At 53.9% G+C, this 17,029-nt stretch overlaps 1 protein-coding gene across 1 annotated transcript in view; it reads right to left on the reverse strand.

The window, feature by feature from the left end:
• The window catches only part of LOC133338969 (activin receptor type-2B-like), a 31,136-nt gene extending 19,836 nt beyond the window's left edge, over positions 1 to 11,300 (reverse strand). Inside the window, exons 1-4 of the mRNA XM_061547096.1 lie at positions 11,211 to 11,300; positions 4,236 to 4,360; positions 3,931 to 4,031; positions 1,868 to 2,025 (exon numbers count right to left, since the gene is read on the reverse strand). Coding sequence (XP_061403080.1) covers positions 1,868 to 2,025; positions 3,931 to 4,031; positions 4,236 to 4,360; positions 11,211 to 11,300 — 474 coding nt within the window. The remainder of the gene's footprint in view (positions 1 to 1,867; positions 2,026 to 3,930; positions 4,032 to 4,235; positions 4,361 to 11,210) is intronic.
• Between the last annotated feature and the right edge of the window lie 5,729 nt (positions 11,301 to 17,029).

Here is a 17,029-nt window from a genome sequence, read left to right on the forward strand (position 1 = left end):
ACAGACCGGCAGGGCAAGTGACTACACCATACACTTATTATACACTACACTATACACAAGAACGCCCGCTGGCAGGAGGTCACGGGGCAGACCCAGGTGCCACTGGTCGACTGACTGAGATGAGTGGCTGATGCACCACCTGTGCCCCCTACTGTGCCGACTTGCTATGCTTTAGCCACCAGGCGCTCCGCTCGTTGTTGTGAGCGTCGCTCCTCCGCCCTCCATTGTTGTTGGAGGGCGACTGCCTCCAACTGCCCAGTAGCATCCTTCACGAGCCTCCTCCACAGAGGCCGATCTTGACACCGCTGGTACTAGTCAGGCAAGCCCACTCAGCTCCACGTCCTCCTGTACCACATCACTCCATCTCTTCTCTAGCCCGTGCCAGTGCCCATTTAGCCCCCTGGATCCAGCCGAACAAAAGCTGTTTAGGCATGCGACGACTTGGCATGCGGGCTACATGGCCCAGCCAACGCAGCGTTGTCTGCCGGAGGAGCTCACCCATGGGTCTTTGTCCAGATCTTTCAAGGATTTGTGAGCTCCTCACACAATCCAGCCTGCTTAAACCCGACCAAAACGAAGCATCTTCGCCGGTTAGAAACATTTAGGCTGCCCTGCCTACAAGCTGAGTCCAAGCCACCTTAGGTTGGAATGGGGTCCTGGGTGTCCACCCACCACCGGAATGGAAGAATGGCAGGCGCATCTTACAGATGACTAGTCGATGGTCAGGGGGCAGATCAGCTCCACAGTAGGTCTTGGTGTCAAGGACATGGGCCCGCATCCGCTGATCCGTCACTATGTAGCCCAGCAGATGTTCTTACTTGGACCCGGCATGCATCCATGATGTAGTGTGGATGTGCCGATGCCTGAACAGCGTGTTGGTAATTACAAGCCCATGGGCTGCACAAAAATCTAGCAGCCTCCTACCATTGTTATTGAGCTGATCTGGCCCATGCCTTCCAATCACTCCAGACCAGGTGCCAGCATCATGGCCAACTCTGGCATTGAAGTCACCCAACAAGATGACTCTATCCCGAGGGGCCACTTTAGCCAGCACCTGTGACAGGTCATAGAAGGCATCTGACTCATTGGCCTTGCCTGTATCCCTCCACGGATGTTCGTCTTCGGTGGGGGCATAAGTAACCACGACCACCAGTCCTCACCTCCGGTTGATGGGAAGGCAAGCCCAAAATAGCCTGGGGCTTACAGCTTCCCACACCTCACTGCCACGCTCCCACACCCCCTTCATTCTTTTTTTCAAAACAAGAGCCACTCCCTATTGTTTAGTAGTCTTCTGCCCCGAGTAGAGGACTGTCCACCCCTCATAGTGGCAGCATCCAGAGCTGGTCCACCGGACCTCCTGAATGCCACAAAGATCCAGACGGTACCGGTCCAGCTCCCGACAGAGGTGTGGCAGCCTCTCCTCCGCAGTGAGCGTTCGAACATTCCACGTGTCTCAATAGTGGCGATGTTTACACACCGCACCAGGTACTCATTTGAGGCTGAGTCGAACTAGGGGAGGCCCAGGACCGGTTCAGATAATCGTCACTGGTGTTCGCCGTGAGCGAGAATCGAACCCGGATCGCCAGGTTCATAGTGCAGCGCGCTAACCACTACACTACCGCTCCCCACCAGACACACACACACAGACACACACACACACAGACACAACAACAACAACCGCCATTCGCCACTAAGTGGCGGTGACGTCACCACGACGCTTGTGCCAGGCCAAGTGCACCTTGAGGCCACACACAGACACACACACACAGAGATACACACAGAGACACACACAGACACACACACACAGACACAGACACACACACACACAGACACACACACACAGACACACACACAGCACCACCACCACCTGCGGAGGCGTTGTGGCGTGCGTCAGCTTGCGGCATCGCCGGTACGTCCACACGGAGAGCGGCAGCAGCAGCAGCAGAAGCAGCGGCGTCGTGACGGACAGCAGGGTCACTGGCGTGGGCACCGGCCTGGCCACCGGCGTAGGCTGCTGAGTGACCTCTGCAACAGGAGGCTCAGCTGTGAAGGCACTCACAGGGGCTGCTCCCATAGACGTCAATGTTAATGTCTCTCATAGACTGCAATGTTAAAGGCTCCCATAGACTTCAATGTTAAAGGCTCCCATAGACTTCAATGTTAAATTCTCCTATAGACTCCAATGTTAAATTCTCCCATAGACTTAAATGTTAAAGTCTCCCATAGACTTCAATGTAAAGTCTCCCATAGACTTTAATGTTAAAGTCTCCCATAGACTTTAATGTTAATGTCTCCCATAGACTGCAATGTTAAAGGCTCCCATATACTTCAATGTTAAATTCTCCCATAGACTTCAATGTTAAAGTCTCCCATAGACTTCAATGTTAAAGTCTCCCATAGACTTTAATGGTAATGTCTCCCATAGACTGCAATGTTAAAGGCTCCCATAGACGTCAATGTTAAAGGCTCCCATAGACTTCAATGTTAAATCCTCCCATAGACTTCAATGTTAAAGTCTCCCATAGACTTCAATGTTAAAGGTTCCCATAGACTTCAATGTTAAATTCTCCCATAGACTTCAATGTTAAAGGCTCCCATAGACGTCAATGTTAAAGGCTCCCATAGACTTCAATGTTAAATTCTCCCATAGACTTCAATGTTAAAGGCTCCAATATACTTCAACTAGCAGAAGTACCCGGCGTTGCCCGGGTGAAAAATATATTTCTTAATAACCTTACATATATACACAGATGGGCTGCTACCCCTGCCCCCCCACCCCCCCCCCAGCCACGATCTCCTCGGCCGCTGTGCAGTAATATGTACGGCCTATAGTGTGGTGGGGTGTCGAGGCCTAGTACCGTGCAGAGCCTCCGGCCTCGCCTAAATTGCCCACCCGGCTGAGGCTGGGTACTGGGGTCGTTACCCCCCCCCCCGCGCTACAATAATACTGTCTAATCGCTATAATTTTATTATGTACCGACCCTATAATAGTAATTGCACACATTGGGGTGGGGGGGAGTGAAGAGGACGTGAAACTTTGATGAATTTACCTCAGAGTCGCGTGTTAATGCGTGCACATATTTTTAACGGGAATTAAAAATGGCGTCCACCCCGCAGCGAATGCGTCGCTACCCGTTGCCAGGGGCAACCGCCGTGGAAAACCAAACGGACCAATCGTGTCTCGCAAATCCCTCACATTTCGTCCAATGAAACTGCGTATGGTCCGGCGACACACAGACAGACAGACAAATTTGCGATTTTATATATATAGATGTTAAAGTCTCCCATAGACTTCAATGTTAAAGGCTGCCATAGACTTCAATTTAAAGTCGCCCATATACTTCAATGTTAAAGGCTCCCATAGACTTCAATGTTAAATTCTCCTATAGACTTCAATGTTAAAGGCTCCCATAGACTTCAATGTTAAATTCTCCTTTAGACTTCAATGTTAAAGGCTCCCATAGACTTCAATGTTAGAGTCTCCATTAGACTTCAATGTTAAATTCTCCCATAGACTTCAATGTTAAATTCTCCCATAGACTGCAATGTTAAAGGCTCCCATAGACTTAATGTTAAAGGCTCCCATACACACTCTTTGGTTATTTCGGTAAAGTTACGTAGGTATAAAATAAAATAATATATTTTATTTTCTACTCATGTAGGTAGAAAATAAAATATTTATTTATTTGACATCAACCACGCGTCGCGCCACAGAGCACGATTGTAGCTCTTCATACATTGCAATATTAATTATGATCATCCTTTTAAATGATCCACCTTTCTCGGTCGTAAAAAAAATCGTTTCTTTGCCGTTGGCCAACACCAGCCAGGCCTGGCCGGGCCGTGACGACAACGAGAGAGAGCTGGAACGGCATCGATTCTTCCCGCCTCGTGAACCATCTCCGGCGTCTCTCGCGGCTCAAGACTGACCGTGTGGCCGGGGCCGTCGGGCGAAGTCGACGTTACAGAGGTCCCTGTCACAGCAGCAGAAGTAGACAAACGGGTTGCTACTCGACTCCACGCACTTGCTCCTGATCACAGTGGGACACCCAGAGGGTGGGGGGGAGGGAGCAGGAGGGGGGGGGAGGTGGGAGGAGGTGGGGAGGTGGTGTGGGGGGGAGGAAGAGAGAGGAGGTCGTGAGGGGGAGGAGGTGTGGGGGGAGGAGGAGGTGGGGGGGGGGGGAGGAGGTGGTGGGGGGGGATCCGGTGGGCGGGCTGCTGGTCTGCCTCCTCACCTCCCACGGCAGTCGTGCACCCAGCAGCCCTGGCGCTCCAGCAAGATGTCGCCCGACACGTTGCGCCACGCCGCGTAGCAGAAGCCACCCTCCCCCCCCTCCTCCTCCTTCCTCTCCTCCACCCTCCCCTCCTGCTCCCCCCCCTTCTCCTCCTTCCTCTTCTCCTCCCTCCCCTCCTGCTCCCCGCCGCCGCCGCCGGCAGCGTCACAAAGCACGGTGCCTCCGGCCTCCGACCGCCCCCCCCCCCACCGCCTCCTCCTCCTCCGCGTCTCCGTAGCGGCTGAAAGAGACGCAGCGGCGGCGGTGGCGGCGCTGCATCTCCACGGGCGGCCAGGTGAGCGCCAGCGACGAGGAGGAGGAAGGGGAGGAGGGGGAGGAGGAGGGGGAGGAGGAGGACACTAAATACACAGGCAGAGAGAGAAAACAAAAAACCCAGAGAGAGAGAAAAAGATAACTTGAAACTTCCCCGTAGAAGTGGTTCGATCTTAAATTTGGGTTTTTTGTTTTCTCTCTCTCCCTGTGTATTTAGTGTCCTTTTTCTGTCTCCACTCGTTTTTGTCGTTCTTATGTTCTGCTCTGTCTGTGTGTCTCCGTTCCTCTTGTTGTATGTTTTGTCTCTCTTTGGAATTTTCACACTTAAATTCTAACTTAGCAATCTTTGAAATACGTAATCGACCAGGCTATGCGTTGTGTGTTGATTGACTCTCTGTGTTGTATTACATAACATTTCGATATTTTGCTAGGTTATTTAATTTAGTGTGTACTTTACCACGCGTCTCTTCGTACTCATTGACATGTAAATGTTTTCTCTACCCCCTCCCTCTCTCCGCCCCCCCCCCCCTCTGTCTATTTAAGGCCTCGCCACAGAGACGATCTCCCTCTCTGTACCTGTGTTACTCTCTCTCTCTATGTATCTTGGTGATATCTGTCTGCTTATATGTCTGTCTATAGTTTTCTGGTTAGATTTTTGTTGCTATCCCACGGGTGTTGCATTGTGCAGACAGTCCCCGACTTACGACCCTCACCACAATGTATTGTACAGACAGTCCCCGACTTACGACTCTCACCACAACGCCATGTACAGATAGTCCCCGACTTACGACAATAACCACTATATGCAGGCAGTCCCGACTTATGACTCTCACCACATCTTGTACAGATAGTCCCCGACTTACGACTCACCACAACGCCATATGCAGATAGTCCCCGACTTACGACTCTCACTACAGTATGTACATACAGTCCCCGACTTACGACTCTTAACTACAGCATGAACATACAGTCCCCGACTTACGACTCTTAACTACAGCGACATGTACAGACAGTCCCCGACTTACGACTCCCACTTCAATATGTACATGCAGTCCCCGACTTACGACTCTCACTACAGCATGTACAGACAGTCCCCGACTTACGATGGAGATGTGTTACGACGACCCCATCGAAGAACGGTGATAATTTAGCAAAACAGAGCAATTTACAGTAGCGTACTGTATAAACTATATACTGTGTGTGCTTATTACTTACAATACTGTATTGTACGGTAAAATGTACAGTAAAAAAACAAGCTAAATTCTTAGTCTACCTATATGAACTGCAATTTCATAGAAAGTTTTTGCAGGAAACAATCCTATCTGCTATAAAAACTTCTAACATTCATTGAACGTATCTTAACGTATCGTGGTAACCCTAAAATGAAATCGCTAAAGCTACGTATCATAGTGTAGTGTATAGTGTAGTGTATAGTGTAGTGTATAGTGTAGTGTATAGTGTAGTAGCGTATAGTGTAGTAGCGTATAGTGTAGTGTATAGTAGTGTATAGTGTCGTGTATAGTAGTGTATAGTGTAGTGTAATAGTGTAGTTTATAGTAGTGTATAGTAATCATGTAGTGTATAGTGTCGTGTATAGTGTATAGTAGTGTATAATGTAGTGTATAGTGTAATGTAGTATATAGTGTAGTGTATAGTGTAGTGTATACATGCATTGAACGTATCATAACGTATCATATTCTACTGTACTCACCAAGATTCATGAAACACACAAACACAGAGACAACTGAACTCCGTCTACCGCTGCCGAGAGTGAGAGGCATTGCCACACAAGGCGGGAGATGCGTTCAGTAACGCGAAATGTAAAACATTTAACCATTTTGCCATATCGATATCGGATCATCGTAAGCCGGGGACTTACCTGTATTTGTAACCACTCCACACACAGTTCAAGTTAATTTATTTCAAGTTCATGTATTAGGTGTAGCCCTGTGAGCCATTCGGCTCTTGAATCGGGTGCAACCGCAACAACAAAAAAACATGAACAAGAAAACATCTTAAAGTGACTATGTGACTAAGTGCAAACAGAAAATCCAAGAAAAGACAGCAAAATATTGCAAGAAAAAAATCACAGTACCCCAACGCTGTGTGCAAACATCCCAGTAGGATGCAAGTCAAACAACAACCACAAGACAACTTAGATTAAGGCCATCAGTCTAACTCTGTACTACAACAAACAAACATGGCTAAACCAATACACTTTTCGAAATCACCAAAATAAAGCCATGAAAGCAATGAAAAAGCAATCATAGGAACTGTGACGGAATTTTCACAATAGCATAAACAACACGTACTACCAAAACTTTGCAGCCATAGCTGGCTGCATGAGCCACTCCACAGCAGCATGAGCATCCACACACAGTGACCTAACCACTGCGCCACCGCTCCCCAGTCAACCTGGTACCCGATTATCGACCGGTTCGGCTCACCGTGGTTACATGTGACGAGGTGGTGGTGGAGAGGCAGCACGAAGTGGAAGAGTAGGCCAAGTGTGCAGAGTTTGTGCATCGTCATGAACGACCACACAGACCCACGTGTTGTAGCTTCCCGAGTGACGTGGAGAGAAAATCGATTGGGACGTTGAGAATTGATTCTTGCAGAGAATTGGACGAAGTCAATCAATTCCGATTGGAATTGCATTGGAATCCAGTGGTAGCGAGTACGGTAGTATAATGGAATCGAATACCTTTTCGACAACATGGGAATCTACTGTGGTGATTTGTTGATGAAATCGAATCCCATGGGGATAACATGGGAATCGATCTTGCTAGTGATTAGAGTGGATGGAATCGAATCCCATTGGGATAACATGGGAATCGATCTTGCTAGTGATTAGAGTGGATGGAATCGAATCCCATTGGGACAACATGGGAATCGATTGTGGTCGTCTGTGGGTCTTTGGATGCGTCTCTGAGTCTCTGAGTGAGTCTGAGTCTCTGAGTGAATCTCAGAGTGAGTCTCAGAGACTCACTGAGTGGGTCTCAGTCACACTCACCACACGCTCACTCACTCATCCGCTCACCCGCTCCTCATCCGCTCACCCGCTCAATCATCCGCTCACTCATCCGCTCACCCGCACGCTCACCCACTCCTCATCCGCTCACTCATCCGCTCACCCGCACACTCACCCACTTCTCACCCGCTCACTCATCCGCTCACCCGCACACTCACCCACTTCTCACCCGCTCACTCATCCGCTCACCCGCACACTACACCCCACTCATCCGCTCACCCGCACGCTCACCCACTCATCACTCACCCGCACGCTCACCCACATCCTCATCCGCTCACTCTTCCGCTTACCCGCACACTCACCCACTCATCCGCTCACCCGCACGCTCACCCACTCATCCACTCACCCGCACGCTCACCCCTCCTCATCCGCTCACTCATCCGCTCACTCATCCGCTCACCCGCACGCTCACCCACTCATCCACTCACCCGCACGCTCACCCACTCCTCATCCACTCACCCGCACGCTCACCCACTCCTCATCCCTCACGTCATCCACTCACACCGCACGCTCACCCACTCATCCGCTCACCAGCCCACGCTCACCCACTCCTCACCCACTCCTCATCCACTCACCCGCACGCTCACCCACTCACTCATCCGCTCACTCATCCGCTCACCCGCACACATCACTCCTCATCCGCTCACTCACCCGCTCACCCGCACACATCACCCACTCATCCGCTCACCCACACACTCACCCACTCCTCATCCGCTCACTCATCCGCTCACCCGCACACTCACCCACTCCTCATCCGCTCACCCGCACACTCACCCACTCCTCATCCGCTCACTCACCCGCTCACCCGCACACTCACCCCACTCATCCGCTCACCCACACACTCACCCACTCCTCATCGCTCACTCAATCCGCTCACCCGCACGCTCACCCGCTCATCCGCTCACCCGCTCACTCAACCGCACACTCAATCATTCAACCGCACATTCACCCGCTTCTCAACCCGCACACTCAAGAGAGCATGTGGTGCAGTGGCAGTCACCATCAGCAGTGGGAGAGACAAAGGCGGCCGGGAGTGGTTTGTGGGCACACCGCGCCCCCGCGTGCCACAGTGCCGCCCTTCAAAAGGGCTCAAGGCACTTGCCCTTAGAGTCTGCAGAGGCGGCACGGGGATCTGTCTTCTTCTAGATTTGAAGCTTTCGTGACTGCAAGGATTCATATTCTTAGGTTTTTTCCGGTAAAGTCACGTAGGTAAAAAATTAAAATTAATAAAAATAAAATAAAAGCTTGTGTTGCCTCCGAAACGTCGTGATTTTTATTTTATTTTACTTTTATTAATTTAATTTTTTACCTACGTGACTTTACCGAAAAAACCTAAGAATATGAATCCTTGCAGTCACGAATGCTTCAAATCTAGAAGACAGATCCCCCGTGCCGCCTCTGCAAAATAAAATAAAAATCACGACGTTTCGGAGGCAACACAAGCTTTATTTTATTTTACTTTATTAATTTTAATTTTTTACCTACGTGACTTTACCGGAAAAAACCTAAGAATATGATCTGTCTTCTATTGCACTGGTCAACAACAAAAAAACTAAAATTCTGGCCTGGACTTTTGCAGCTGTTCTAGACTAATTTCAGGGTGCTGATTCCAAATCTGATCTCAGATTTGCTCTATCACATCTAATTTTTATGCTATCGGCATACCCCATTTTCATTGATTTTACCCGAAATTAACTCCGTCACTTATGATTGCAAGTTGTTGCGAGTCAGTGACTGCTTTAGTGTTAAAATATGGTGTATGGTGCTGTATTTTTAGGATAGTGCGTTTATAATATCATTTTATGTAGATATCCACATTTATTTAATATTTTTCTTCCGCAGTTTTTATTGAAAATGCAATCTTGATATCTCAAAAACCTGACGTGATAGACAAAAACTGATGCCAGATTTGGAATCAGCAGCACCCCACAATTACATTAAAACCGTTGGAATACCTCATGCCAGAAAAAGTGTGTTGACCAGTGTTGTCATTGCAGTGCGTATTTAATGTGGCGCTGCACTCTGATGTCGTAGGAGAAAACATTTATTAAAAAGTCTATTTAATTCAGTAGAACGTGTCGTCTATATTAATTCAAAGTTGCGCATTTGGATGTGACGTCACATTTCTCAACCCCCCCCCCTTGTCACACATAGTCACAAATGTCTGACCCCCCCCCAGGTGCGTGACGTCATTTATGGACGGCCCCTTCGTTTACCAAGTAGGTTTTCACTATACCAATCCATCAAGGTTATTTCCTGGTTATGCGTTCGAACCCAAAATGGCCCCCTTCATTATGGGTTCGTGGGGCTGACAAAACGACCCTGACAGACTGTAGGGGCAAGCGCTGTTAGCGAGTAGCAGCAAAACCTATAAAGGCTGGAACGGTACAACGAGGGGGTGTGCGGCCAACACCACGTCCGACCGCCTTTGTCTCCCCAGTGGCGATGTTCACACATCGCACCAGGTACTTATTTGAGGCCGAGTCGACTTAGGGGAGGCCCAGGACCGGTTCAGATAATCGTCACTGGTATTAGCAGTGAGTGGGAATTGAACCCGGGTCGCCGGGTTCGTAGCGCAGCGTAGCGATAACCGCTACACCACCGCTCCCCACAACTCTGACACACACTGACACACACAGTGGATTCATAATGGCCGTGTCTCTCAGAGGGTTCACAAAGGCAGTCTCTCTCTCAGTGGATTCATAATGGCCGTGTCTCTCGGGGGATTCACAATGGTTAAGATGGAGACATCCGAGATCCTGGGTTTCCAGCCCTGGGACAATGTGTACAAGCAGCATCTCCTTTGGCCGCGCGTGTGTCTCTTCAAGGAGGGACAAACAGACCGCCCGAGGCAACGCAATCAACGGGACGTAAGAAACAAAGACGGCCCGGTCAAGACGGGGAAACGTTTTACCGTTTGCATTCACGCTCTCGGGCATCGCGGCGAAAGGGGTGAGAAGTGGCGATTCACGGACCGCCCTTAAAAGCTGGGGGCTATGATCAAGTGCTTGGAGCCAACGGGGAAAAACAAACAAAAACGGGGGTCCAAATTGTCCAACGGTGGCTTCTCCTAATACAAGTTTTTATTTATTTAGGTGTTAGACCCCTTATCAGTGTCTACACCCAGACCTGTCAACCCCTAATCGTACTAACTCCACTCACTGTTATCAGGCAAGCTACTTCACGTGAAACTCAGTCTGGTGATCGTCTGCACCTTCATTGGTGTCAACGCCTTAGTAATTGAGATGTTAACTACCTCACCTGTTATACAGCCTTGGTAATTCAGATGTTGACTACCTCACCTGTTACACAGGCCTTGGTAATTCAGATGTTGACTACCTCACCTGTTACACAGGCCTTGGTAATTCAGATGTTGACTACCTCACCTGTTATACAGGCCTTGTAATTCAATGTTAACTACCTCACCTGTTATACAGGCCTTGGTAATTGAGATGTTAACTACCTCACCTGTTATACAGGCCTTGTTGATTCAGATGTTAACTACTCACCTGTTATACAGGAGGCCGTGGCTTCGACCCCGACCCTGACGCTGCCTACTGCTGTATAGCTGGAGTTGCCAATGCCGGTTGTAATTACCGGTGAAAGTCTCTCGGTGTCTTGGGGGTTCTCACTTTCTTGGGTTTCTCTCTCAGTTCCTTGTGCTTCTCTCCCGGCTCCCAGGGGGGCTCTGCGTCGCCCGCGCCGCTGTGCTCGCCCCGCATCGCCTCCTTCACCTGCGCCGGCAGCGACTCGACAGCTCCGCCTCCACCAGCAGCCCCCCGCGCCTCAGCTCCGCGCACTCCCCCAGCTCGGCCGGCAGCTCCGTCAGCCGGTTCCCGGCCAGCTCCAAGCGGCGCAGCCTCGACAGCCTCCCCACCAGGCCGCTCAACTCGCGCAGCTCGTTGTTGGCGAGCACCAGCGTCCGCAGCCCCTCGCAGCCGAACAACTCGTCGGGCAGACTCTGCAGGGCGTTGCCCGACAGGCGGAGGGTGCTCAGCCGAGTCCAGCTGGCGCACCTCGGGCGGCAGGGTGACGATGGCGTTGCGGCTCAGGTCTAGCACCTGCAGGCCGTGCAGGCGGAACAGCCCGGCGGGCAGCTCGCCCCCGATGAGGTTCCCGTCGAGGAAGAGCGAGCGCAAGCGCCGCCGCGGCCGCCAAGCGCGGGACGCTCGCGAGGGCGTTGTCCGAGAGACGCAGGATGGCGAGGCGCTTGCAGGCGGCCGCCGGCAACATCGCCGCGTCGTCGTCGCCGTCTCCCGGCGAGCGGAGGCCGTTGCGGGAGAGGTCGAGTTCGCTGAGGCGTCCCAGCGCCAGCAGGGGCCGCGCGAGCTCGGCGGGCTCCAGGCCGCAGCGCGGTCAGCCGCAGCGTCTCCAAGCCGCACAGCTTGCTCAGGGGCGCCAGCGACTCGAGGCGCGCGCCGCCGTTGTCGAGGGCGAACGAGCGCAGGCCGCCGGCGGCGCCGGAGGCAGGCCGGGCGGGAGGCGGGCGACGCTGGTGGTCAGGCGCAGGCCCTGCAGGCGCCTGAGGTCGCCCAGCGGCTTGAGGGCGCCGGCGTCAGGGGCCCCTCCAGGGACAGCTCCTCCAGGTGGCGCATTTCACGCAGCCAGCCCGGGACCTCCGCCTTGATTGCAAACTTCACCTGCGAGCGGGCGCTGGACCGGAGGGGGGGGGGGGCGCACGGTGAATGTCGGTCCCCGACATTGTGACTCATACATTTGGTGGGGGAGGTGAGTTTTTGGCGATGTCCACGGCCGGGATCAGTGGAGCCGAATGGACCGCTCAGACCGAGCCACCCACCCACCCTCGCGCCCGCCCGCCCGTCCGTCCACCCACGCACCTCCAGCTGTGCAGCTCCTCGCTGAGGAAGGCGAGTGCGCGATTGTCGACGCCCACGGTGCAGTTCAGCAGCCGCAGCTTGTGCAGATTCACCATCTGCACCACCGCCCGCCCCCAGCGTCACCCCGTGCATCGAGTCCAAGCGTCAGCACCTTCGGTGGGGGATTGGGTACGAGGGTGAGTGAGTTGTGGGCGAGTCGGTGTGTGGGTCAGTGGGTGAGTGAGTTGGTGGGCGAGTGGGTGGTGTGGGTCAGTGGGTATGAGGGTGAGTGAGTTGGTGGCGAGTGGGTGTATGGGTCAGTGGGTATGAGGGTGAGTGAGTTGTGGGCGAGTGGGTGTGTGGGTCAGTGGGTATGAGGGTGAGTGAGTTGGTGGGTGAGTGGGTGTGTGGGGTCAGTGGGTATGAGGGTGAGTGGGTGGGTGGGGCGAGTGGTGTGTGGGTCAGTGGGTACGAGGGTGAGTGAGTTGGTGGGCGAGTCGGTGTGTGGGTCAGTGGGTGAGTGAGTTGGTGGGCGAGTGGGTGTGTGGGTCAGTGGGTATGATGGTGAGTGAGTTGGTGGGGCGAGTGGGTGTGTGGGTCAGTGGTAATGAGGGTGAGTGGGTGGGTGGGCGAGTGGGTGTGTGGGTCAGTGGGTACGAGGGTGAGTGAGTTGGTGGGCGAGTCGGTGTGTGGTTCAGTGGGTGAGTGAGTTGGTGGGCGAGTGGGTGTGTGGGTCAGTGGGTATGAGGGTGAGTGAGTTGGTGAGTGAGTGGTGTGTGGGTCAGTGGTATGAGGGTGAGTGAGTTGGTGGGCGAGTGGGTGTGTGGGTCAGTGGGTATGAGGGTGAGTGAGTTGGTGGGTGAGTGGGTGTGTGGGTCAGTGGGTATGAGGGGAGTGGGTGGGTGGGTGAGTGGGTGTGTGGGTCAGTGGGTACGAGGGTGAGTGAGTTGGTGGGCGAGTGGTGTGTGGGGTCAGTGGGTGAGTGAGTTGTGGGGCGAGTGGGTGTGTGGGTCAGTGGGTACGAGGGTGAGTGGGTGGGTGAGTGGGTGTGTGGGTCAGTGCGTGAGTGAGTTGGTGGGCGAGTGGGTGTGTGGGTCAGTGGGTATGAGGGTGAGTGAGTTGGTGGCGAGTGGGTTGTGTGGGTCAGTGGGTACGAGGGTGAGTGGGTGTGTGGGTCAGTGGGTATGAGGGTGAGTGAGTTGGTGGGTGTGTGGGTCAGTGGGTGAATGAGTGGTAGGTGAGTGGGTGTGTGGGTCAGTGGGTATGAGGGTGAGTGAGTTGGTGGGTGTGTGGGTCAGTGGGTGAGTGAGTTGGGTGCGTGAGTGGGTGTGTGGGTCAGTGGGTATGAGGGTGAGTGAGTGGGTGGGTGAGTGGGTGTGTGGGTCAGTGGGTATGAGGGTGAGTGAGTTGGTGGGGCGAGTGGGTGTGTGGGTCAGTGGGTACGAGGGTGAGTGAGTTGGTGGGTGGTGTGGGTCAGTGGGTGAGTGAGTTGGTAGGTGAGTGGGTGTATGGGTCAGTGGTATGAGGGTGAGTGAGTTGGTGGGTGTGTGGGTGTGTGGGTCAGTGGGTGAGTGAGTTGTGGGCGAGTGGGTGTGTGGGTCAGTGGGTATGAGGGTGAGTGAGTTGGTGGGTGAAGTGGGTGTGTGGGTCAGTGGGTGAGTGAGTTGGTGGGTGAGTGGGTGTGTGGGTCGTGGATGAGTGAGTTGGTGGGTGAGTGGGTGTGTGGGTCAGTGGGTATGAGGGTGAGTGAGTTGGTGGGTGTGTGGGTCAGTGGGTGAGTGAGTTGGTAGGTGAGTGGGTGTGTGGGTCAGTGGGTATGAGGGTGAGTGAGTTGGTGGTGAGTGGGTGTGTGGGCAGTGGGTGAGTGAGTTGGTGGGCGAGTGGGTGTGTGGGTCAGTGGGTATGAGGGTGAGTGAGTTGGTGGGTGAGTGGGTGTGTGGGTCAGTGGGTGAGTGAGTTGGTGGGTGAGTGGGTGTGTGGGTCAGTGGGTGAGTGAGTTGGTGGGTGAGTGGGTGTGTGGGTCAGTGGGTATGAGGGTGAGTGAGTTGGTGGGCGAGTGGGTGTGTGGGTCAGTGGGTGAGTGAGTTAGTGGCTGAGTGGCTGTGTGAGTTGGTGGGTGCATGGGTGTGTGGTGGGTGAGTTGGTGAGTGAGTGGGTGGTCAGTGAGTGAGTGTGTGGTGCGCGAGTGTTGGGTGGGTGTGCGGGTGAGTTGGTGGGTAAGTGGGTGTCTGGGTGAGTGGGTGGGGTGAATTGGTGGGTGAGTGGGTGTGCGGGTGAGTTGGTGTGTAAGTGGGTGTGTGGGTCAGTGGGTATGAGGGTGAGTGAGTAGGTGGGTGAGTGGCTGTGTGAGTTGGTGGGTGGATGGGTGGGTGAGTGGCTGTGTCCACGGGCACCTGTATCTGAGATGAGCCGGTATGTGTCCACTGGTGGGCGAGTGGGTGTGTGGGTCAGTGGGTGAGTGAGTTGGTTGGTGCGAGTGGGTGTGTGGGTCAGTGGGTACGAGGGTGAGTGAGTTGGTGGGTGTGTGGGTCAGTGGGTGAGTGAGTTGGTGCGTGAGTGGGTGTGTGGGTCAGTGGGTATGAGGGTTGAGTGAGTGGGTGGGTGAGTGGGTTGTGTGGGTCAGTGGGTATGAGGGTGAGTGAGTTGGTGGGTGTGTGGGTCAGTGGGTGAGTGAGTTGGTAGGTGAGTGGGTTGTATGGGTCAGTGGGTATGAGGGGTGAGTGAGTTGGTGGGTGTGTGGGTCAGTGGGTGAGCGAGTTGGTAGGTGAGTGGGTGTGTGGGTCAGTGGGTATGAGGGTGAGTGAGTTGGTGGGTGAGTGGGTGTGTGGGTCAGTGGGTGAGTGAGTTGTGGGCGAGTGGGTGTGTGGGTCAGTGGGTAGAGGGTGAGTGAGTTGGTGGGTGAGTGGGTGGTGGGTCAGTGGGTGAGTGAGTTGGTGGGTGAAGTGGGTGTGTGGGTCAGTGGGTGAGTGAGTTGGTAGGTGAGTGGGTGTGTGGGTCAGTGGGTATGAGGGTGAGTGAAGTGGTGGGTTGAGTGGGTGTGTGGGTCAGTGGGTGAGTGAGTTGGTGGGCGAGTGGGTGTGTGGGTCAGTGGGTATGAGGGTGAGTGAGTTGGTGGGTGAGTGGGGTGTGGGTCAGTGGGTGAGTGAGTTGGTGGGTGAGTGGTGTGTGGGTCAGTGGGTGAGTGAGTTGGGTGGGTGAGTGGTGTGTGAGTCAGTGGGATGAGGGTGAGTGAGTTGGTGGGCGCGTGGGTGTGTGGGTCAGTGGGTGAGTGGTTAGTGGCTGAGTGGCTGTGTGAGTTGGTGGGTGGCATGGGGTGTGTGGGTGGGTGGGTTGGTGAGTGGTGGGTTGGTCAGTGAGTGCGTGTGTGTGTGCGCGAGTGGTTGGGTGGGTGTGGCGGTTGAAGTTGGTGGGTAAGTGGGTGTCTGGTGAGTGGGTGGTGAATTGGTGGGTTAGTGGGTGTGCGGGTGGTTGGTGGGTAAGTGGGTGTGTGGGTACAGTGGGTATGAGGGTGAGTGAGTAGGTGGGGTGAGTGGCTGTGTGAGTTGGTGGTGGATGGGTGGGTGAGTGGCTGTGTCCACGGGCACCTGTCTCTGAGTGAGCCGTATGTGTCCACTGGTGGGCGAGGGGTGTGTGGGTCAGTGGGTGAGTGAGTTGGTGGGCGAGTGGGTGTGTGGGTCAGTGGGTACGAGGGTGAGTGGTGGGTGAGTGGGTGTGTGGGTCAGTGCGTGAGTGAGTTGGTGGGCGAGTGGTGTGTGGGTCAGTGGGTATGAGGGTGAGTGAGTTGGTGGGCGAGTGGGTGTGTGGGTCAGTGGGTACGAGGGTGAGTGGGTGGGTGAGTGGGTGTGTGGGTCAGTGGGTATGAGGGTGAGTGAGTTGGTTGGGTGTGGGTCAGTGGGTGAATGAGTTGGTAGGTGAGTGGGTGTGTGGGTCAGTGGGTATGAGGGTGAGTGAGTTGGTGGGTGTGTGGGTCAGTGGGTGAGTGAGTTGGTGCATGAGTGGGTGTGTGGGTCAGTGGGTATGAGGGTGAGTGGTGGGTGGGTGAGTGGGTGGGTGTGTGGGTCAGTGGGTATGAGGGTGAGTGAGTTGGTGGGCGAGTGGGTGTGTGGGTCAGTGGGTATGAGGGTGAGTGAGTTGGTGGGCGAGTGGGTGTGTGGGTCAGTGGGTATGAGGGTGAGTGAGTTGGTGGGTGAGTGGGTGTGTGGGTCAGTGGGTATGAGGGTGGTGGGTGGGTGGGTGAGTGGGGTGTGGGTCAGTGGGTACGAGGGTGAGTGAGTTGGTGGGCGAGTGGGTGTGTGGGTCAGTGGGTGAGTGAGTTGGTGGGCGAGTGGGTGTGTGGGTCAGTGGGTACGAGGGTGGTGGGTGGGTGAGTGGGTGTGTGGGTCAGTGCATGAGTGAGTTGGTGGGCGAGTGGGTGTGTGGGTCAGTGGGTATGAGGGTGAGTGAGTTGGTGGGCGAGTGGGTGTGTGGGTCAGTGGGTACGAGGGTGAGTGGGTGGGTGAGTGGTGTGTGGGTCAGTGGGTATGAGGGTGAGTGAGTTGGTGGGTGTGGGTCAGTGGGTGAATGAGTTGGTAGGTGAGTGGTGTGTGGGTCAGTGGGTATGAGGGTGAGTGAGGGTGGGTGTGTGGGTCAGTGGG

This window comes from Lethenteron reissneri, unplaced genomic scaffold (genome assembly GCF_015708825.2).
Source record: "Lethenteron reissneri isolate LAM-NWPU_2019-01 unplaced genomic scaffold, ASM1570882v1 scaffold_1639, whole genome shotgun sequence".
Taxonomy (NCBI): Eukaryota; Metazoa; Chordata; class Hyperoartia; order Petromyzontiformes; family Petromyzontidae; genus Lethenteron; species Lethenteron reissneri.